This window comes from Phyllostomus discolor, chromosome 2, assembly GCF_004126475.2.
Source record: "Phyllostomus discolor isolate MPI-MPIP mPhyDis1 chromosome 2, mPhyDis1.pri.v3, whole genome shotgun sequence".
In the NCBI taxonomy this organism is placed as follows: Eukaryota; Metazoa; Chordata; class Mammalia; order Chiroptera; family Phyllostomidae; genus Phyllostomus; species Phyllostomus discolor.
Window position 1 is genome coordinate 121,012,358 of NC_040904.2, and position 24,021 is coordinate 121,036,378.

A 24,021-nucleotide genomic window follows, 5' to 3' on the forward strand; every position below is an offset into this window, starting at 1 on the left:
CAACAATTGGGATAATTTTTTTAAAGCACTGACCTCTTTATCATTTATCTTTTGAGGACTTCTAAAGATACACACACACACACACACACACACACGAGAAAGAGGAAGGGAGAGAAAGAGACACATCCATGTGACAGAGAAACATTGACTAGCTACCTCCATATGTGCTCCAATCAGGGACCAAACTAACAACCCAAGCAGGTGTCCTGACTGAGAATCAAACCCACAACCTTTCAGTGCACAGGATGATGCTCCAACCAACTGAGCCACACCAACCAGGGCAACAATTTCTTTTTAAGTTTTGCTTATTTATAACTTGGGTTTCCCAATTTTTATAATGTTCATATAATATACAAGAATGAAAAAATAACTTTTTAAAGAAGTACAACCTTTGAGGCTGCCATTCTCCAAGGAAATAACGTGGAGACACTGTGGACTCTCAGTAACCAGGCAGACTCACTCCATTTGGATGACTTTGGAAACCAGTCCTGCACACACACAGCAGAGGGCTGAAGTCAGGGAGCTGGCCTGAGCCCAGGGAGAAGTCATGAGCAACAGGAGGAGGAAGACAAAGGAGCCCTGCAACCTGGGGAGGTGATTGAAGAGGCTCAAAGTATAGCTTTCTAAACCAAAATGTGTTTGAGAGCAAGGAATGCCCCATGGACACCAGAACCTTCTGCCTACACGACAGCCCCTTCTAGTACCTCCTGCCCAACTCAGAGAAAACACATGACCTCTCAAAACCTGGGACACCTGTCACAGGCTTGGGCCCCAAGCCCAGACTTGAGGGATGCCAAGGTCACCAGCATACCGGTGTCAGTATCTCCTCCCACGTCCAGGCACATGTCAACACTCAATCATGGCCATCAACCAGCCAAGGTTCATTTCCATGGAATTACAATTCCATCAGAATTCAAGGAAAAACAGAAGGTAATATGCAGAAACACTAATTTGAGGCAACTCTCCAGAAACCTAGTCCCCAAAAGTGCATTAACTACTCGCTTGGACTCTACCATTCTGTTCAAGATCTATCCAGAAATTCTGAGTGTCATATTGAATGTACTTCAGGAAAACTGCATTCTCTTCTGACCCATTTATTATCCAAAAACTTTCACCAGAAACCACTATTGTCCCCAGGGAGCTGAGTGTCAGCCTGAGAGCTAAACCCCACAAACACAAGCACTCAGTTGGTATGTCTATTCTGGATGGCAAGCACCACCTATTCCTGGTGAGGGCCTGACTGGGCTAGGCTGGTGGCCCCAGGACATGCCAGCTGTGGAGCCAGCAACACCCATTCAGAGGGACGGCAGAGAAAGGTGAGAAATCAACCTTACCAGTCCTGATTGGCAGAAAGACACCATTAGTCCAAGGGCCACCTATAGCAATAGGACAGGACTGCCTCAGAAACCCATAGGGAGATGCCCAGGAAGGAGCCGGCACTGCCCAGTAAGCGCCAGTATTATGTCATCTCACCAGATCTTAACCAGCTGTGAAGGAAACTACTTTCCTTTTTACACGAATATCTGAAAGCAGATGTTTAAAATGTACCTCCTTATTCATGTCTAGGACAAAATACTAAGAAAGTGAAGAGAAAGACATGAGATTAAGAGGACAGGAGCTTAATGAGGGTTTCCGCACAGCCTGGGCTAGGCTACTCTTCTCCACAGCAGGACAGGGAAGCAAGGCACTCTTGTTTATACCTCAGAACACTAGATGAGAATCAGTTATTTTAATAAGCTGAAAAAGACACTGAATGCAGGAATGAAACATATAAACACATATACATTAAATAACCTCAAAACATACAGAGTTAAGGGTACAACTTGTTACTTAATAAAAGCAGCAAAAAGCGTTCAGCACTGCAAGGTGTCATGGGGAGGGGGTGTGCCCAAGAGAGGTGCCTCTGATCCACTCTGAGAACCCATCAAGTCATCAAAACACCAAGATGTTTGGCAAATGGCTGGAAATAGCTCTAAAAGCACAACCTAGAGAATATCTGACAGCACACAATCAGGGATTCTGGCCACTTGAGTGCTCTACAGCCCTGGAGATGCACGTGAAGGCTTTTCTACATATCTAGGCTGTAAGGTGGAGTGAAAAAGCAGAAAACAATCATAGGCACATAGGATTCTTAAGTACCCAATGAAATCATAAGATGAAAGGAAGTTCACCAGTGTGTTAACAAAAATTATTTTCTTACTGTGGAAATATTGGGTGCTTTTTACTTTCTTCTAATAGTCTATATTTTCTGGAACAGAAGGAGGACACCATAGCTGGCATTCAGTAAAAATAAAAGACCACAAAAGCCAATATATTAAAAGGGATACCTGGCTACCTGAAGCCAGAAAAAGGGAACCTGTGGGTGGAATTAAAGGCTTCAGGGCCTCCTGGCAAAGACCAATGGGAAGGCCACCCATAACCTGCGGGCACCCCTGCACTGGTAGTCTCACAACCTTGCTGCTGCAGAACAAGCCTAACCTTCCATTAGGATGATGAAATGACCCAGAACAGGGGCCTGAGAAGATTCCCCAAGGAATCAAAGATCAGAGAACTTTCAAGGGAAAGGGAGAAAGAGACGAACACAACAGCAGAAGGAATGGCACACTTTAGGTGCTGCCCTGAACATCTGAAATGGCTCAGGATGCTTCTCATTATGGCTGCCTTCTACAGTCAACCCACTGGTCCCAGCCTAGCTTATCTATCAGAATACCTGTGAAATAATAACCTGGGAAAGTCCCTTGCATTTGGTGACACAACCAGAAGCACACCCCAGGGTTCATAGTGGGATTGGGGGACGAGGGGTGGCACAAGGGGTGGGACTTGGTGATGGATGGATAGCTTCAGACAAAACAAATGAGTTAGACAAGATGTCTCACAGAGGGAAGCCCAAGGTTCCCCACGCAGGCCAGAAGGCAGGACCCTTTCCTTCTCAAAGCTTTGGTAACCCAATCTGCACCTACATCTGCTGTACAGCTGAAGGAGATGCAGGCAGAACCAATGAGGTGGGGATGGGACAGTGGAGCTATAAGCCCAGGTGACATGTGAAAGGATACTTGGGCTGAAGCAGAAGAGAAGCTTGGGTAGTCCCTGAAGGGATGAACAATGTGACAGCCAGAGGAGAAGCAGATGATTTGTAGAAGTAAACTAAAGTGCATGAAATGTACAGTGAGTCTCTGAAGAGCTATCAAGGCTCCAGACTCTCCCAAGCCACATGTGGGTCATGGAGCAGGTATACAAACACATACCACATGGCAGTGGGGGATCTGGAGATGCAGTCTTGTCCTTCCACTGCAAACACAGAAATCTTCCTTACCTTACTGATAAAAGGGGGCCACTTCGGACCAAGGAGGAGGAAGGGGAGCCAATGGCACCTTTGGAGACCAGGCCTAGCAGGTAGACCCTTGCATACTAGGAAGGCAGCACTCAGCACTTGCCAGGACTGGAAACCACTAAAGAAAACTCAGTTGGGAAATAACAAATCCTAGCTATTCAACTGCAGGTGATCCTGGGAATAAAGAGACGCAGAGCTCTTCTATGAGATCTTAGCAACAAAGAAACATCAGCTGTATCAACTTGGATGGATAATATTAAAAATTTTAAATACAGAATCAATTAGTTGTTTAAAATAATATTAGAGGCAACAAAAAGACTGGTTCAACTAGATTGAGGAGAAAATTAAACCAGGGAGGGGCCCAGGACTTGGTAAAAGTCATATTAAAAAAAAATAGCCCTGGCTGGTGTGGCTCAATGGATTGAATGCCAGCCTGAGAACCAAAGGGTCGCTGGCACATGCCTGGGTTGTGGGCCAGGTCCCCAGTTGAGGGTGCGTGATAGGCAACCACATATTGATGTTTCTCTCCCTCCCTTTCTCTTTCCCTTCCTGTCTATCTAAAAATAAATAAATATTTTAAAAAGAATTAAGATGATTAAAAAAAAAAACAAACAAACCCAGAACATAATAACTCTTACTTGCTTCCAACATATACATGATGTACAAACCACAAATCCTAAAATGAAATGCAAAACAAGAAGGAAAACAGTCAGGTGGCCCCCAACTACTGGAACTTCACATCTTCAGGACCCAGACAAACACCACAGGGCATCAGAAACACCAACCCCAAGGAACCTTAGACAGGGTATAAAACCTAAAAGAAGAGATGTGAGCAGTTTCCTTCGTGTTTTTGATAAGTGATCTTTGTTGGCAGGTCTTCCATGTTATCTCTGTCACAACAGCTTAGAGTGATGAAGGGAAGGAGCCACTGTTTGCCCTGCACCCCACAGGTCAGCTGGAGGGCAGCTCAAGGCCTATTGATGACTCTCAGCCTGGCCTGCCCCTGCAGACTCCCACCACTGGAGAACACTTAAGAGATCAAATTACAAACCTGACTTACAGTGACCTTCATAGGACAGGACACTGAGCCAAGCCAACAAGACAAAGGTGAAGAAGGATAAGCCGCAGATACGAAAGCCAATGACACCACACAGACAGAAATCCTAGCAGCATCCAAGAAAGCAGCCCTAGGCTTCACTAAGCACAGCTCAGAGTGAGCAGCAGTATGATTTGGCCACTAAAACAAGTGACAGCACCCTCGATTTGCCACAGGGGAAATGCCCTTGCCCAATACTTTTCATGAGGTCAGTGCCTGGAGAGGCACCCACTGGGGCACAGTGCCAAGCTGGCCACAGCCTTAGAGCACCTAAGAAGGTCAGCCCCTGGACTATGGGCTAGTGCCTGGGAAAGGGTTAAACTGCATTGCTGGACCCAAGGGTGTTGAGCATCAGGGTTGAGGGTGACACGCACAGGATGCCTAAAGGGGCCATGGGGAAGCTGACAGTAACCTGCCAGGAAATGGTCGGTCATCAGGGTCTCACACTGTTCTTTCTTACTGCTCAGCCCTGAGCACACTCCCAGGCCACAGCCTGCACTTAGCTCTTCCATCTCAAGGCTCCATTTTACAAGTCCTATGCTCCTCAAAGCTCCTGACACACCAGCTTGGAAGGCTGTCTGTCTCTCATGTTCCTTCAGTGAAGATGCCAGGCCCCAGGACTGGCTGCCTGAAGGCATGCAGTGTTCTGAAGCTGGATAGTATAGAGTACGGACTAGTCACTTCATAGGGACCTTTCAATTTGAAAGTAAATGATGCCCCTTCCAAGAGAGTGACTGTGTCCTGATCTGGAAAAAAAACTAGTGAAGGCAGTCTCTACCTTGGAATAAAGGAGGTGGGTCTGGGGAGTCCACCTGCAGGCAAAGGAATCCTTGTGTTCAGTCGTCCACCTTCTCTCTATCCCACTTGCACACACATTCTCTCCTTGGGCGCAACATAGATTTGAAAGGCCATCTTCCAGGACTCTCTCCTCCTCTTGGTGCTCATGGCCCAGGCAAAGTACAAAGGCTTTCCCATACCCAAAGGGCACAGTCTTTTCTTACTCAGTACTTTTGCTTGGTAGGAACATTTTCTTACAACTACAATAGCCCAACAACAAAAGGGACTCATGCTGGAACATCTCATGCTTCACCTGATCTTAAAACACAACGGGGTCCATCAGACTACACAGAAAAGAATGGTTTCAGGTTAAGCCTTGTCCATCACTAATTCATCCAAAGATCTTGAGCAAAGCCTGTGGTCTCAGTTCTTAAGTTTTCTGACTGCTAAAGGTTAATAATATGCAAAGGTAGAACACGGGGGCCACCTAGGTGACTACAACTTACCCTACAGCTGACCCAGCACACCCAGCACTGGAATGGCACAGCATGGCACCACCCAAGGCCTGCACCATCCCACAGGAGCTCTTGAACTGGGTCAGGGCTCTTAACCTCACTTGCCAGGTATAATCTGTCCAGCTCCTGCTCACCTCATCTATCTAGCAATTCCACAAAGGGGGTCCTGTTACTAGTTCCCTTTACAGATACAAAAATGGAGCCTGCACCAGGCAGTGGCAGAACTGGGATTCTGCCCTGATCTGTATGACTCAACTCCCATGCTCTTAACCCCTCCCCCAAGCCCACCACATTCCTGTCACTTTTATCAGACTGCGAGGTGTCAAAGAGATCAGGGCTTCCACAGAAATCCACAAGCTACTCTTTCTGGAATCATCTCCCTGGGAGTCCTTATAGCACTTTCTGAAATTCTCACCCTCACTTAAGAAAGGGAAGAAAGAGAAAGAACAGGGGAATTAAGAAAGGGAAACTCAATTCTTCAAAACCACCTACGGGCAATGCTCCATTGTTATCAAGAGCAGCAGCAGCGGCGGCAGAAACGGAATTCTGGAGTCTCAGAGACCGAATTCCCTCGGTGCTGAGCATCCCGGGCACTCACTCCTTCCTGCAGATCTGCAGGGACCCTCCATCCCGGCCGGCGACTTCCCAGCGCAACCTCTGCCCTACAGCAGCTGGACAATCCGAGAGGGCACAGACCAGGGTGGGAGCCTGGGGGACAAGGAACTGAACAGAGGAGTGGTGACCCTGGGGTAACGAGGAATTCACTCCGCGAGAAGGGAGTAACCCTGGGGAGAGACGGAACAGACCGGGAGAGAGGGGGTGACAATGTGGGGACGCAGAACTGATCCGGGGGAAGCCTAGGACACTCTGTGGGGACGCGGAACTAACCTGGGGAGACACTAGGAGACGCGGAAACGACCCGGGATGGGGGGGTGGTGGTGGTCTGGGAGGACACAAAACTGATCTGCACTGAGGGGTGCGGAAACGACTCGGGGCAAGGTGAGGGTCCCGGACCAAGCCGACAATCTGTCGCTCACCTGCGTGTGGGCCACAACCAGGCTCTTGTTGCCCTCGCCGTGGTACCCCCATTCATTCTCGTCCATCTTGCCCTTGTCCATCCCCCAGTGCGGCCCTCGCGCCTGGTAAGACCGCGAGCTGGGGGTCGCCAGTCCCCCTGGGCACCGTCCGCGCCGTCGTCTCCGGAGGAGCTCCTGTCAGCCACCGCCTACGCCAGACCCGGCCAACCCTGACTCGCAGGCGCTTGCCACCGGAAGCCACGCCCCCGCAGCTGCCATTGCGGACCCGGGCAACTTCCGGGCTTGAGTCCGCTTCTCCTCCATTGACCACAACGACAAAAGGACTGACGATCATCTTAGGTGCTGGCATAGTGTCTCCTTTAGTTGGGAAGTCCTGAGAAGCGGAAGTGACGTTTACGCCCCGGCACCGGAAGAGAGGGAAGAGTGAGGAGCCTGCGCTTGCGTTTTGGATTGCTGGGGCGGAAAGCAAGCAGTCAAGCATAGCGCTGGTGGAGTGGTCCAGGTGGTCTGGAGGTAGACAGCCTCTGGGGAGACGAAATCCAGGCTCCCCGGGTGGTGGAGTGTAAGGTCTGCGTCTGGACTCACTTTTTGCCTGAATATGTCTAGTGGTTACGGTATCGTTCTCTATTGATCCATTGATGTTGTTTTTGTTTTTTTTTTTGCCCTCACCCCACCATCGTGATTATTGTAGCTTTATAGTAATCTTGAAGTCAGTATTTTCCCTGCTTTTATCTTCCGGAAGAGACTACAGATAATTGATATAATCTGTTCCTTAAATGTTTGGTAGAATTTACCAACGAACCCATCTAGGCTCAGTGCTATTTTTGGAAGGTTACTAATTTTGTGGGCATAATTATTTGTAATTTTCCTCTATTAACCTTCTGATGTCCAGGGATCTGTAGTGATGTCCCCTTTTATTTCTTACATTAGTAACTTATCCTCTTTTTCCTTAGCCTGGTTAGAGAATCGGTTTTACTGATCTTTTCAAGCAATCAGCTTTTACCTAATAATATTTTTTATTGATTTCTTATTTACAATTTCATTGAGTCTGCTCTAATTATTATATTTCCTTCTCCTTACTTTGGACTTCAAGTGCTCTTCTTTTTCTACTCTCCTAAAGTGGAACCTTAGATTATTGGCTTTAGATCCTTTGTTTTTCCTATATACGTGGTGCTACAAATTCCCCTCAAAACACTGCTTTAATGCATACTACTAATTTTGGTAAGGTGTATTTTCATTTTAGCTTTCATTTACTTCAAATTATTTTTAAATTTGTTATTTCTTTCAAACGTGTTATTTATTAGTGTATTATTTAATCTACAACTACTTGGGATTTTGTCCTTCTGTTACTGATTTCTAGTTAAACTCCACTGTGGTCTGAGAGCAGACATTGTATGATATCTATTTTTTTAAGTTTGCCCGTGTGTATTGTAGGGCCCAGAATGTGGTCCATCTTGGGAAATGTTCCATGTGAGCATGAGAATTGTATTCTGTTGTTGAATAGTCTGCAGTTGTCAATTATATCCAATTGATTGATAGTGTTGTTGAGTTCAAAAATGCCCTCGCTGATTTTCTCACTGTTGGATCTGTCCATTTCTAATAGAAAGTTGTTCAGGTCTCTAACTAAAATAGTGATTCATCTGTTTCTCCTTGCAGTTCTACCAGTTTTTGCTGATAGGCTTTGCTGTTAGGTGCACACACATTAAGGACTGTTATATCTTCTTGGAAAATTGACCCCTTTATCATTATGTAATACCTCTCTTTATCCCTGAAAACTATCCTTGCTCTGAAGTTTGTTATAACTGAAATATAGCTACCACCCACTTTCTTTTCATTAGTGTTAGCATGGTATATCTTTCTCCATCCCTTCACTTTTAAGTTATATGTCTTTTATTTAAAGTGGTTTTTTTGGAGACAACATATAATATAGTTAGGTCTTTATTATTGGTGCATTCTGTCAGTGTCTTTTAATTGATGTATTTAAACCACTATGTTTAAAGTGATTATTGCTCTGTTCTTCCTATTTTTGTGTTCTCCCTTTCTTGGCATATCAATTATGTCTTTTAAAAAAACTTTTTTTAGTGGTTGTCCTAGTTTCTAAAATACATTTACATCTAACCAAGTCCACTCTCAAATGACACTATACCACTTCACAAATAATGCAAGTAACATGTAACAAAATATTCTTAATTCTCTCCTGTTGTATCATTGCTCTCATTCACTTCACTTATACATAATCTATAATTATTAAACCCATTATAGCTATTATTTTGAACAGTTATCTGTCAGATCAAGTAACAATAAAAGGTTTTTATTTTACCTTTATTTCTTCTCTAATATTATTCCTTTCTTTATGTTGATCTGAATTGCTGTCCTATATAACTTTCCTTCTCCCTGAAAAACTTTAACATTTATTGTAAGGAAGGTCTACTGGCAACAAATTTCTTCCATTTGTTTGCCTAAGCAAGTCTTTATTCTTTACCTTTCAAGAATAATTTCATAGGATACAGAATTCTAGTTTATTTGTTTTGGTCTCACCAGTTTAAATATTTCACTCCCACTTTCTTCTTGCTTGCTTGGTTGCTGAGAAGTTGGATGTAATTATTTGCTTTGCTATAGGTAAGCCTTTGTGTCCCGTCCCCCCGCCCCCAAGGCTTCAAGATTCATTTTCTACAGTTTGAATATCATATGCCTGTGTATAGTTTTATTTTGGCATTTATCCTGCTTGGTGTTCTCTGAACTTCTTCAATCTGTGGCTTGGTGTCTGATAATTTTGGGAAATTCTCAGTCACTATTGCCTTCAAATATTCTTTCTTTTGCGCTTTTTTCTTCTGGTTTTCCCATTTTGTGTCTTATTATACCTTTTGTAGTTGTCCCACAGTTCTTGAATATTGTTTTCCATTTTTTAGTGTTTTTTTTTCTCTTAAGTTTTGGAATTTTCTACTGACATATCCTCAATCTCAGAGTCTTTTCTCAGCTATGTCCAGTTTACTAATGAGCCAACCAAAGGCTTTATTTCTTTTTCAAAAAATTATTTTTTTCTTTTTCATTGACTCTGGAGACAGGGGAAGGGAAAGATAAAGGGAGAGAAACATCTTTGAGAGAGAAACATCAATCTGCTGCTTCCTGCACACTCCCTGAGGATAGAACCCGCAACTCGGCAGGTGCCCTGATGAGGAATCAAACCCATGACTTTTGGGTTTGTAGGATGATGCTTATCCAACTCAGCCACACTGGCCAGGACAGGCTTTCTTTATTTCTTCGAGTGTCTTTTAATTTCCAGTTTTTCATTCTTTCTTAGATTATTCTATCTTTCTGTGTGTGTTCTTACATTTTCTTTCTCTTTTCCATTACTGCCCTCAACATATCAGTCAGTTATTTTAAATTCCTGGCCTGGTACTTCTAACATTCTTGCCATATTTAAGTCTGGTTCTAATGCTTGCTCTATGTCTTCAAAGTGTGGAGGCGGTGGGGGGGGGCGGGGGAGGAGTTTCCTTCATTTTATTATGCCTAAATTCTTGAGAGCCAGACATGATGTACTGAGGAAAGGGAACTTTTAGTAATATAATGGTAAGGTGGGGGAGGGGAAACATTCTGTGGGACTGTGATTAACTGGTTTTTAGTGTCCTTGTGCTTCACACTTTTTTCTTCTTTACCACTTTAGGTGGTAAAGTATGGCCAGAAAAGTCTGGAGTTAGGTATTTACCTTCCCCCACAAATTAGTCTGTGGTAAAGTAGTTTGTCTTGAGAGTAGGCCTGGTTAAGAACAGAATGCTGTAGGTTCTTTCAAATGGCCACTTTTCCCTTCTGTTGCATTGCAGGGAGCCTGAGAAGATTTTTCTCCAGTCTTCACTGTGGGAACCTGGTAGAGCTCCTAGAAGTAAAACTCATTTAAGTGTGAGGTTTTCCCTCCATTACCAGGGCTCCTGGAGCTTTCACACTTGTCTACACTGAGTTTCCAGAAATCTGTTTATTATTTAGGTTTTCCTACCCAGGTACTGGTTATAAGTGTTCAGGAAAGTTGTAATTCTCTGTACCTACCTGTCTCCACAATTTTGGGGGCAGTGGAATACCCTGTATCCTCATGTTTATGATGGATCAAGAAGAGCTATTTTTCAGTTTGTTCTGCTTTTTACTTATTGTTATGACAAAGTCAGGAGCTCTAAGCTCCTTACATGTTGGACCAGAAACCAGAAATCCTGTTGTTAGATTTTTTATTACTGATTCAATTTCTTGTTATAGGTCTGTTAAGGTTATTTTCTTTGGCCCTGGCTAGGTGGCTCAGTTGGTTGGAAGATTATCCAGTCCATGGGAGGGTTGCAGGTTCAATCCCCAGCCAGGGCATGTGCAGGAGGCAACCAATCGATGTTTCTCTCTCACATTGGTGTTTCTTTCTCTCTCTCTCTCTTAAATCAATAAACATAATCTTGGGTGAGGGTTTAAAAAAAGAATTATTTTCTTTGGTATCACTTTTGGTAGTTAGTGTGATTCTAGTGATTTACTACTTCATTAACGTCACCTAATTTGTTGGCATTATAATATTGTTATAATTTTTATTTATGTAAAGCCATTAGTAATGTCCTCATTCTCATTACCAGCTACAGTAATTTGAGTCATCTATTTTTTGTCTGGCTAAAGGTTTGTCAATTTTTGACAACACTCCCTTTGATTTTCTTGACTTTCTCTTACTGTGTTTATCTCTGCTCTAATCTTTATTATTTCCTTCTTTCTGCTTAGTTTGGATTTAGGTTATCCAATTTTTTGGTGTAGAATTATTCACAGTACCCTCTTATAATCCTTGATATTTCTGTAAATTCAGTAATAATTTCTCCCATTTTCATTTCTAATTTTTTAAAAATATTTTTTATTGAGTATGCTATTACAATTTTCCCAATTTTTCCCCTCTATCTACCCTCCGCCCTCCCCCCCACCCTCCAGCATTCCCCACCCTCTTAGTTGACGGTTGTACATGTAAGTTGAGTCCTCTTTTTTCCATACCATTTTTTATCTCTCCCTGTCTACCTGATGCCTACCAACCATGCTGCCTCTTCCCTGTACCTTTCCCCCCCCTATTCCTCCCTTTCCCCTCCCCACTGAAATCTCTCCATGTGATGTCTATTTCTCTAATTCTATTCCTGTTCTGGTTGTTTGCTTAGTTTTTGTTTCCGTTGTTTTTCTTTTAGGTTCATTTGTTGATAGTTGTGAGTTTGTTGTCATTTTACTGTTCATATTTTTTATCTTCTTTTTCTTTCATAAGTCCCTTTAAAATTTCATATAATAATGGCTTGGTGATGATGAACTCCTTTAACTTGACCTTATCTGGGAAGCACTTTATCTGGCCTTCCATTCTAAATGAAAGCTTTGCTGGATAGAATAATCTTGGATGTAGGTCCTTGTCTTTCATGACTTCGAATACAATACTTCTTTCCAGCCCCATCTTGCCTGCAAGGTTTCTTTTGAGAAATTAGCTGATAGCCTTATGGGAACTCTGTAGGTAACTCTTCCCTTTTCTCTTGCAGCCTTTAAGATTCTCTCCTTGTCTTTAATCTTGGGTAACTTGATGATGTGCCTTGATGTGTTCTTCTTTGGGTTCACCTTCCTTGGGACTCTCTGGGCTCCCTGGAAGGCTATTTCCTTTGCCAGATTGGAGAACTTTTCTTTCATTATTTGTTAAATAAGTTTTCAATTTCTTGGTCTTCCTTTTCTCCTTTTGGCACCCCTATAATTTGGATATTGGGATGTTTCAGGTTGTCCCAGAGGTTCGTAAGTCTCTTCACTTTTTTGAATTCTTGTTTCTTCATTTTGATCTGGATAGATGTTTATTTTTTCCTTTTGTTCCAAATCGTTGCTGAGTCCTGGTTTCCTTCCTGTCACTGTTGCTTCTGCTGAACATTCTGCTTTATTTCACTTTGGGTATCCTTCATTTGGTTTTTCATTTTTTTTGACCAAGCTCAGTCACATCTGTGAGCATGTTGATTATCAGGGCTTTAACTTCTCTGTCAAATAGGTTGGTGATCTCCTCCTCACTTAGCTGTCTTTCTGAGGCTCTACTCTGTCCTTTCATTTGGGCCATATTTCTTTGTCCTGGCGCAGCTGATAGGTTGTAAGGGGATGGGGCCTTAGGTATTCACCCGGGCAGGGCAACCCTAGGAGCCAGAGAAGGAACACTGTGGCTTGCCTGCTCATCTCTAGTGCACTTTTCAACAGACTCACCTGTGAGACTGGGAGCTTCTCCTACCGCCAGCAAGCCCAGCCATAGCCCACAGCCACCTCTGAGTCCCTTTTAGTCAGCCCCTCCTGTGCAGCCCACAGAGCTGGGCAGCCAGCCCTGCCCCAACGTCCACGCTTTGCAGCGATTTTTCTGAGTTGGTTGGCTGGTCCGCTTGTTGTGGTTGATCTTTTCTTTAATTCCTTGGTCGTTGGAGTTCCATACAGTTTGATTTTCTGGCACTTTTGGTTGTTTATTGATTTCAGATGGGTGGTTGTCCTCCTTTTGGTTGTGTGACAAAGCGAAGGGTCTCTACCTATGCCTCCATCTTGGCTGGAACTTCATTTCTAATTTTGCCACATCTTTGTGTGTGTGTAAAGGTCTTGTCATTTTTGCTCATCTTGTGAAAGAAATAACTTGTGGTTCTGTTGATCTGTGCCCTCCCCCCCATTTCCTATTTCATCATCTCTAATCTTATCTTTATTTCCTCTGCTTGCTTTGGGCTTAGTTTGTTGCCCTTTTTCTAGTTCCGTAAGGTGGAAATTAGATTATATATTTGAGAGCTGTTTGTCTTTCCTCTCATTGTCTTCCTTGGCCCACTATGATTAAGAAGTGTGTTGTTTTGGCCCATGGCTTAGTTGGTGGGACCACTGTCTCATAAACCAGAGGGCTGCAGGTTCAGGCCCTAGTCGGGGCACGTACAAGAGGCAATCAATCAATGTTCCCCCCCCCATTCCAGTTCTCTAAAATCAATAAGCATGTCCTCAGGTAAGGATTAAAAAATAATACAAGTATTTCTTATCATTTACATATATATGTGAATTCCTACATTATTCCTAATTTTACTCCATTGTCAGTGGACAATAATGTTTGTATAATTTCAGTCACCTTTAATGTATTGAGACTTGTGGCTTAATGTGTGTTCTACCCTGGAAAAAGTTCTGTACACATTTAAGATGTATTCTGCTGTTGTTGGTTGGTTGTTAAGCTTGGCTTACAGTTCTGTTCAAGTAATCTAGGTTTAGGGTCCTATTGAAGAATACTATTTCTTGATATTTTGTCTTGTTTTGTAATTGAAGGTGAGGTATTGAAGTCTCTAACTATTGTTGAACTATTTCTACCTTCAATTCCGGCAGTTTTGTATATTGTATTTTGGGGCTCTATTGCTTGGTGCGTAAATGTTTATAATTGTTAAATCTTTTTGGTGAATTGACTCTTATCATTATATAATGTCCTTCTTTGTCTCCAACAATTTTCACTTTATTAGTATAACCGTTCCTGTTGTTTTGACTATTTGCAGGGAATATATTTTCCCATGCCTTTACATTCAACTGATTTATATTATATCATTGAATCTAGTGAGTCACCTATAAATGCACAGTTCAACAATGGTGTGAACAATCAATGAGGTTTGGTAAGTGAAAGCTACTAAAGCTCTAGGTCTCTATTTTATGCTCCCATTTATATAAAGTACAGAAATAGGTACAAGTTACCTACATTGACAGACTCAGGGGCTTATCCCTGGGAGGAAGATTGGGTGCAGAGAGTATGAGGGCTTTGAGGGGGCTGCCCTCATTTGCTTTTCATTTGGATAGTGGCTGCAGTGTGTTCATTTTGCAAAAATCCAGCCAGTGGACAGTTGTTTGCACTCTTACATATGTGTGCTATCCTTCACAAACAATTTAGGGCAAATAAGGTGTTGCCTCTTCCTGCTTAGGGAAAGGAGCTCCACCACAGGGTGGGGGACTTCACCCAGGGGACCCAGTCTTACAAAGGTAGGCTCCTAGATGAACCAAGGTGAACTAACAAGAATCAGTGTGCTTGCCCACAAGACACCTGACAAAATAAGAAGACGTAGTAGACCTTATAGCTCTGTTGTTTTGACACAGCTGAAAGTTGAGCACAGAGGCAAATCTGATGGCAGCCCATTCCTACCAAAATTCCATGCCAGGTGATGTCAGAATGTTAGCACATCTATTCTCCTAGTACCTTGCCAGGGCCAGTAGACAGAGGCATTCCGTTAATGTGTCCCAAGAAGCACTACTAGGAACTCTGTGGCTTTTTGGTCACACAGGTGTTTCCTGCATGCATATCTGGTCTGTACATTAGTATGCATACTTTCCTAAATGCAAACTATGCTTTGGCAAAAAGCTGACTTAAAATCACACTCCCCATGAAACCAAGGCCCAGCTCCATGGCCTAGCATCATAGATCTTGGTAATAATGACAGTGGCAGCAAAATCATATTAGCAACACCCATCTGTTAAGCATTTGCTGCATGCTGGATACCTATGGCTTGATGAAGCTTCATTGCAAACTCTAAGCAAAGAACTACAGTCCCCAACCTATAGAGGAGAAATTGAGGCATAGTGAGATTGTCAGCAAGGATGAGTCAGCTACCAAAAAGGGATGATTCAACTAAAGGTCTCCAAGATGGCATTGTTGTTTGCAGCTCTGAGAGGTGGGGGTGAAAACTGCTATACAGGAAGGTAAAGGAGATGATGGAAATGAAGACATTCCCTATTGGAGGGGAAGGTTGAGGAGTCCTTTCAGCACCACATGCCCCTTCTTGCACAGGCTCCTGAGATGCTGTCCACTTGGGAGGCTGCCACTCTACCCCTGAAATGAAAAGCAAGATGTGCAAGGACCCAGAGCACACTGGGGGAACAGGGAAGGTCTTGGCATCTTTGCTTGTGCAAATCAAACACTCCAACATGTGGGACTGGGCCGGGGCCACAATGCGCCACACAGGTGGTAGGAACCAAGGGCCAGATGGTATCCCCACCTGGAGAGGGTCCTGCCCTACTTGGCCCACTGCCAATGTCCACTCTTTACAGAGGGAGGTTCCTCCAGATCTGTTGCAGACTCTTAGTCTCAACCTCTTCCAGGGTTCTGTTGGAACAACATGGACCAGCAGGGAAGGAAGATTTTTCTAACTACAGAGTTAGGAAAACCAGTCTCTCTTGAAAAAAAAGTTTCAAATTAAAGATAGGTTCAGGCCACTGCTAACTAAAGAGGGGTGAGGGATCATCAGAGGAAGGAGCCAGTAGTGACCTGGAGGCCAGGGGAAATCCAAGGGTGGGGGGAGGGGGTCCTGGGGAGATGACAGGGCAAGAGACTCTGGCTTCAGATAGCCTTCACCCTGAGGTTTGGGTAAAGTAGTTTAAGCCTGACTGAGGCTCACTAGGAGTGGCAGAATATCCCTCGGCCAGGATGTTTCTTCTATACTCACCAATCATAACCAATCACCAGATGGAGTCAACATGCCTTGTATACATTCCTGCAGATGAATATGGTTTTGTGATAACAAGTAGCTTGGTGCCTGCAACTAGTCATTCCTGGGTTCAGTGAGCAAGAGTTTGGACAACAAAGGGTCCTGTGTTGTCCAAATCTCTCTGCTTTCTGGTCAGGACAGTGTGAAAGCAATGTGCTCTCACTGCCACAGTGCTGGGTACTCAGGACACCTGATGCTCATTGCAGGAGGCACCCCACTCCCTCCCCACCAATTTGTCCTGAAGGTTGCCCCCAGCTCCCACCATCAGGATTTCCAACAGGCTGGTTTTGTTTGAGGTATTGGAATTACAGTGCCATTGCCAAGCCCAGTCATCTAGGGCAGGGGATCAAAGCAATGAGAGAATAAGCCTTGTGCTTTATCTTTGTATTATTCTTTATTTATTGGTCCTACCAACATGACCCTCACCCAGGCCCACTGTTCCTATATGCACTGGCTTTGTGGCATTTCACGCCACATTTGTGTTCTAAGTCAACTGATTTCTCCTTCTAATTCCTTTTCCGTTCTCTGCCTCACTTTCTTGGAATCTGAAGCCATTTTTGTATATTTGTTTGTGTGGGTCTGTGTAAAGGTTTCTTAGCAGGAAAACATGCATATGATCTTAATAAAGATGACACTCTTGACACTAGGCAATGCATAGAAAAAAAATACAGTACTCAGACATCATTGCAAATAAATACCCCATATAGATGAAGTTATCATAAATGTGACATGATTTCTTATGAATCAACACTGTAATAGGAAGTAAAAATAGGGGTCCCTACAACTAGGAATAAGAAATGCTCATTCCAGGAAACAGAACTCTTTTATTTTTACTAATTATAATTTGCCCTTTATTTTGGAGAGGAAGGATACTTGTTCTTCCTCTTCGAGTATCAATTTGACCATTCACACAACCTCACTCAGCAAATTGGACAGATCTCTTTTGCTAAGGAGCTTTAGCAAGTTCTGTTTCCTGAAATTAACAGTGATTAGTTAACACCAAGCAACAGAATATATAACATCTTTTTCTCACATTTGCAAAGTACTATGGCTAGCCCTCACCTCACTGCATGAGGCTGACAGCACAGCTCCCCTGCTACCCAGTGGCTCTTCACAAACATGGCATGTTACTCACACCACTTGCTTAGCTTGTCCCATAAAGTCCATTTAGTTCCCAAAGCACACTCAAGGTCTGTGTTCACTTCCATTTCTCAGCCCCTGAATTTCCAAGGATCTGTACAGTAAAGAATCACTGACTAACAGAATTTTACACAATTGCTGTTTTCTTTCCCTCAATGAAGATGCCCAGGTTCAAGTGTGAAGATGTAGTATGCCTTTTCACACCTATTGGTCCACACTGGCCTTCAACATTCCTAACTAGCTCTTCACTGTCCATTTTAGAGAATAACTATGCCGGGACACCTCTCTTACCTGATGAAGGCACTACTGGCAATGATTACTAAAAGGTGTTGAAATAGAACACCCTAAAATTTGACAACTGTAGAATTTCCTAAGTGTACCACAATTTGGCACAAACAACCAGAGTAACAAAACAATTCCAATTTGGAATTTCACTGGTACAGTTGTATAAAATTCTGTTAATCAGTCATGCTTCACAACTTCTTAAAACCCAGAAAATTCTGGTATTTGTAGGTAATACTACTCATTCAATAATTTATCTTTTTTTTCAAGTGCCTATAACTGTTTAACCAGAGCAAAGGTCAAGTTTTCTTCTTGTTACATCGAACTATTCCTAAGAATAATAATAATACAATATGAAAAACCCCAGAATCAGAAAACCCTGGATTTCTTAATGAACATGGCATTTAAAAACTGTTAATTTCAAACATGAACTACAATGCCGTATAATCTAAAAGGCTGCTGAACCACAGCATGGATGTCTAGCCAAGCTCCTTGCTGGGTCAAAGGCTTTATCAAACAGTCTAGAGCTGCACACTAGGATACATCTGTGCCACATGCTGATGTCAGATCAGCATGTCAGGAGCTAAGAACGGGGCGCTACAGAACAAGACAGACCACAGCATTGGAGACTGTCTCTATGCGAGGAATTAAGGAAGCAAATATAATATCAAAAATATTAAAAGTGCACAGGTTGATCAAATGAAAAAGGAGTATCTATAATAGGGAGACCCCAGTAGTGAGTAATTCTAGCGGGTTCCTAAGACCCTGGTGCTGCTGTCCCAGCAGGTTCTTCAAACGCTTGTACAAATGGCCTTTCCAAGTAGCTGCTGCCGGCTTTCTGAACATCAAAGCTTTTTTCCCTCTGCCATTAGAAACTCGGGAATGTTATTTTGAAAAGAATTGCAGTGGCATATCCAAGAATGTTTCTAAGTGGACTTTTAGGTTGCCCTTCCTTCCTCTGCGTGGGCCCATGGGAGGGGAGGGGAGGGGCTGCAGTGTGACAGGGCCCGTGGCTGAGTTCTCCCGGCAGCTAATCTACAGCTGAAAACGGGAGAAAACAAGACAGCGTTAGAACCAGTCGCCTGTTGGGCAGCTAAAAGTTCTTGCTGAGCTGTGAGAGCATGAGTGTGTTAGTCAACAGCAGAGAAGACCTGCATGTGTTAGGGAAACCTCCAGCTCTAAATGCCTCATGAAGACACAAGTATAGAGGGAAGCTGCATGCCAGGCTCAGCAAGGGGAGCAGAAGTGGTCATGTAAAACCCTAACTCTCCAGAAGTCCTGCTTGCATGGATGTAGAGAGGGGCCTGACCCCTTTTCTAGTGGGAGGGGATCCAAGACCAATATCCCATCACTACAGCAGCCCAGAGCCAGGGACAGGCATGCAGAGGTAGGCATGCATGCGTGCCCTACCCATACCTCTCCACTCCCGTGGCTTGTAAAACCCAAGGTGGTCTGTGTAGCATCTGGAGTCTGCTGAAAACTGAGACACACTAGGGAACCAAGGGGCAGAGTGGTGTTGGAGTGGACACACCTATGTGAGAGAGCAACGCAACCCCCTTGCTGGGCCACCAACAGCCTTTCAGGGAGAAGACTGTAGCCTCATACCCCATGGCCCTCATGGGATAAAAGGGAGATAAATACTGAGAAAAGTCCTGCTTCCAAATGTATCAAAGCTCTGGTATAGATGCAGCTTCTGGGAACAGGAGGACCCCATGGCTGCCTTTCCTTCCTGTCACCATACCTGCAATTATAGTGATTTGGAAGAACCACATCCCTCCTCAGTGAATCCTCAAACTGGCACTGGGCCCACACAAATCTTTCCCACACTGGGCTTGGCTCCAGCTGTGGCTGCGGGTTTCCAGAGCACTGTTTCATAAGAACTAAAGCTCCTCTTGGAGGAAGGCCTGATTATGGACAAAGGGTGGAAAAACCTGCTCTGAAAGCCAGGGACCCCTAAATACAAAGGACAGGCTTCCCCCAAGGATAGCAGGCTGGTTGGGCACTTGGGATTTTTCTCACTGGAAAAACCCCAGGCTTTGTGCCTGCTAAAATGTCATCTCACTGGCCACCAGACCAGTGAGCAAATCTCAGAAAGAGAAGCTGAAGCTTTGACCTCTGATCTTGGGGTGTAGCCAGGCATGACTGGGCTGCATGAGTGTGACTGCTGCATGGAGCATGTGTATGCCTGGGCTAGAGGACTCAGCTCAGGGCTGCTCTTTCTCTGGATTTAGGGGAGAAATTTTATCCTTTTCCCCAAACAGAATTTGTAGTGATATGGTGCACAAACTACAAAGTAATTCTCTGTCCTCTAATGAAGGAGCTAGAACCCAGCTAGAACCTCTAACAGTGCTCCCTGGGTGCTGGGGCAGCACAGCTGCTTTAGATACATGCAAGTTTCATCAGCAGAGCTGATGACACCCAGGTCCTGGGAAGCCACATTTTTTCAAGGACTCATGGCTCCAACCCCACCATGACCCCCAACCCCTACCCTACCAAGAGAGCAGCTGCTGTGAAGGGTGGTCCCAAGGGATGAGGAGCAGATACCTAACTTGCACTGTCTAGGTGGAGCAGCACACCATCTCAGCTAAATCCTTCCCTCTGTGCATTATTAGTCATGGTTAAGACCAGCTTAGCACCGCGGTCCCACTTCTGCTGGGTTAGTTGAGGTGAAGCAGACAGGTGGCAGCAATAGGTTAGCTGCAGTGTGCGGCCCTGAGGCCCTAATCACAGCAAATGTTATACTTCTCGCCACAGAGCACCTGGGCAGTGAGCCCAGTGCCCTCAGTCCTGTCACTGGCGCAGGCGCAGGTGTGACTTACACTAGGGGTGCTGGGCTTGACTTTGGGGGTAGCCTTGGCACGGCCCCTCCGGGTCTGCTCATGGTCCAGCTCAAGCAGCTCCAACCGCTGGGTCAGCGCTAGCTTCTGCTGGATGGCCATGCGCAGCAGGGAGTTGAGTGTCTTCTTCTCATCCTCTGCGGCTGCCAGCTGCCGCTGCATCTCATCCAACTGTGTGATGTATTCGTCACACCTGTGGGGACAATCAGAGATGAGAGCATGGCTGAAGGACCCGGGTGGGGGGACATAAGTACTGGTAAGGGGACCTCAATGGGGCCCCTCTGCTCATTAGGCTGGAAGAAGAGGCCCTGCCTCCTCAGCAGTTTGGCTTTCTCTGGGAGGGATTCTATGAAGCTGGTTTTCATTGAGGGAAGCAAGGCCTTCAGGTAACCCAGGGGCAGTTGGTTAGAGGCAAGACATCACCTGGCTCTCAACAGTATGGGGATAAATCCAAGGAAAGGACTTTGCTTGTTCCCAGATTAGCATATCCACACAGGAGTTTAGTAAATCTGCACCAAATGGCAAACCAGAGCCTAGGAAGGGTGCATGTGGGTGTAGTGAAGCCATTTTGGCTTCTGCTTAACTGTGACATGTGACCAGCCCCCCACCTGAATATGGAGCTAGAAGAGAGAGAGAGAGATGCACACTCAAGCTCTGTCCCCTGAAGGGCAGAGTGGGGCCTGATATCGGGTATGCCCACCTGCCACAACTCTTTTCCCCAGGGCCCAGGGCCAACAGTGAATTTTAGCTCTCACCCAGAGATGAAAACGTTTGTGATCTCAGCTCCATTGGAGAAGTCAGGTTTTTTAAAAAAGCTGAGGAAGTGAGGGTCAACGTACCAGTGCCGAGGCACTAACAGATCCTTCCCAAGCACTCTGCCCAGGAGAGGAAGCTTCCGAGAAGCCTGGAACTAACTTTGTTTTTTCCCCTCCCCCTCTGGGAGGCGGAGATCACCCACCACCTCACCCAGCATGAGGAAAAGCAGGCCCTGAGCTCAGTTCCAACCCCACTTAACCTGGGGAGCCTCAGCCTCCCCACCCTTGATAATGCACCTAGACCACCTAGGGTCCATTCAGGCCATTCCCCAGGACCTGCCTGAAACTGGTCAGCAGATGGCACCATACCCCAATGGGTGGCAGAAACGGCAGGAAGCTGTGAACTCCCCCCCTACCCCCACTCCCGCCCCCAGGCCCACAACTTTGCCTCCACCACCACCCTCCACTCCTACTCCTCCACCCCCAATCTCTGACTGACAGGGTCAGACAGGGGACACTAAGAGGGAGGAGGATTGGTGGTAAGAAAAGCCTTGCTTCTTAATTCACAAACTTCCAGCCAAGTTCTGGGGGACAAACTCATTTGTCGCTTATTGGCCCCAAGATCTACCTTGTGTAACCTGCCCACCAGCAGCGTGGCCACGAGGGACCTTCAGTTTCCTCATCTTACATATATAGTGGACACAATCAGTACCCTCTGGGTTTTCACAAACAGCAAGAATGGCACTTCCCCCAGCACTAAACTACTGGGCCTCCAGTTGAGCAGTGACAGGAACAGTCAGTGTTACCTGGTGGCAAACATGGCACGCAGCGAGGAAAAGGTAGCTGCATCCTCCTTGAGGGCCTTGAGCTCATTGCGCAGTTTCATCATAGTCTCAGTGACCATAGCTTTCTCGTTCTCATACTTGCTCTTCAGGTTGGCAAGGGCCACCTCAGCTGTCTGGGGGTCAAAGACATACAGGGTGCATGGGTCGAGGGAAACAGGGGAAGGGTCTGCCTTTTACAGGGCAAGACTGCAACCTGTCTGGCCCTTCAGTACCCAGCTCCTCCCCACAACACTAAGTTCAGGTTTTAACCCCAGGTAGCATGACCAACATGATCCACAACCTGAGGCCTGAGCTGACCTGCGATGAAGCAGACCCTGAGAAGCTGAGGAGGATGAGATGCCCCCACCAACCTCCCACTGGCCCAAGCACAGTGCGAACCTGCTTGTTGGCCTTGAGCACCGTACGCAGTGTGGTGATCTGCTCCCGCTTGGTGCTGAGCAGAGACTTGAGCTTGAGGATCTCCTCCATGAGTGCCTCCCGGTCCTTGTCTGTGGCGGGGCCCAGCTCCTGTGAGGCCAGGCGCTGCCGTGACAGCTCCGTGGTGCGATCCACAGCTGCCTGCAGGTGCCTGATCTGGTCACGGATGATGGCAATCAGGTTGTAGATGTTCATGGGCTCCCGACGCGGGTCACTCAGGGGTGAGGGCAGCAAGGGGCTGCTGTCCCCAGCCCCACTCTCTGCATCCAGTGGCACCTTGGGTAGGACAGGTGAGCGGTGCCCACGTGCTTCAGGACTGCAGTGGCTAGCACCGGCTGGACCTTCACGGTAGTAGTCCAGCACAACACGAGTGGGTGTCTCATTGTTGCACATGCACACGTGGTGGTACAGGCTGGCTAGCTCCTCGCTAAAGGTCACCAGCTCATCCTGGGCCACATTCAGGCTGCCCTGCGTCTCACCTGCGACATCACTGACCTTCTTCAGCTCTGTCTGCAGCCGGGCCAGCAGCTCACGGTCCTGGCAGCTGGCCTTCTCCAGCAGGGAAACCTTCTCAATAAGCGCCTGGCTCTCTGCCTCATGTCGGCCCTTCTCCTCAGCATGCCAAGCCTCACTGGCTTCATGTGCACTGCGTAGGGCCTTCAGCTGCTCCTGGAGCTCACCAGCCTCTGCCAGAGCTACTCGGTACTTGCAGGCCAGAATCTCAGGCCCATTGATGTCCACCTCATAGTAGTCACCATCCTCATGGCTGTCATGCTCCTTCTCACTGTCCAAGGCTGTGCGCCGCTCCTTGCCAGCCTGCAGGCACTGCAGAGCACTCAGGTTCTCTGTGAGGCGTTTCACCTCCTCACGCTGTTCTGATAGGGTCCCCCGAGCCTGCTCCAGCTGCTTCTGTGCATCTTGCAGTGTTGCTAACAGGCCTGCCTTCTCCCTCTCCACCTGCAAAGACACAGAGAGGGCCTGTCAAAAGCCTGCAGGGACCCCCAGATAGTCCCAGTAGTGACCCCATCCATCTTCCTGTTGGCCAGTCTGTGACACTGTTAGGACAAATGTCTCAGGGCCTGGGCAGTTCTTACTAAATTCTATTGTTGCTATATGTTAAAAAGTAGCACAGTATTTTTCAGAAGCAGCTATAAATAGGATGAGCTTGACAGTAAATGAACAGGGTAAATGTCTGCAAAGAAGAAATCAATGTGTAATTGACCAAACAGTGCATATAAGCAATAGCTAAACTTCCCTTCTGGGAGGGAGGCAGAGCTTTGGATATGAATCCCGTCTCCTTTAATTGCTACAAGTAAATATAACTATCTTCTTGAACAGAACACCCCAAATAGCAGACCCCTTGAGTTCAGTAACATGTCTAGGTGGGGGCACCATGGATGGGGCCACTGTTGGTCCTCCCCTGCACAGAGGCTTGGGAGGCCAGGAGGGTTCCTCCTCAGAGACATGCAAACTGAGGGGACACAGTACAGACCCTGGAATTCCATTC

At 45.7% G+C, this 24,021-nt stretch overlaps 1 protein-coding gene across 7 annotated transcripts in view; it reads right to left on the minus strand.

Moving 5' to 3' along the window:
• The window catches only part of LOC114513564 (inositol-pentakisphosphate 2-kinase), a 111,884-nt gene that overhangs the window by 41,747 nt on the left and 46,116 nt on the right, over positions 1-24,021 (minus strand). For 5 of the 7 annotated variants that reach the window (XR_004901446.1, XM_036018427.1, XM_036018429.1 and 2 more), the window contains 3 exons: positions 22,476-23,471; positions 22,059-22,210; positions 20,480-20,690 (listed from right to left, as the gene is read on the minus strand). Coding sequence is in view for 6 of the 7 variants with exons in the window: in XM_036018427.1 (XP_035874320.1) it covers positions 20,480-20,690; positions 22,059-22,210; positions 22,476-23,471 (1,359 nt within the window). In the remaining variant the exon portion in view is untranslated. Of the gene's footprint in view, positions 1-6,756; positions 6,996-16,607; positions 18,702-20,479; positions 20,691-22,058; positions 22,211-22,475; positions 23,472-24,021 lie in introns of those variants that run through there. The other 2 variants (XM_028532898.2, XM_028532900.2) reach the window with 2 other exon arrangements.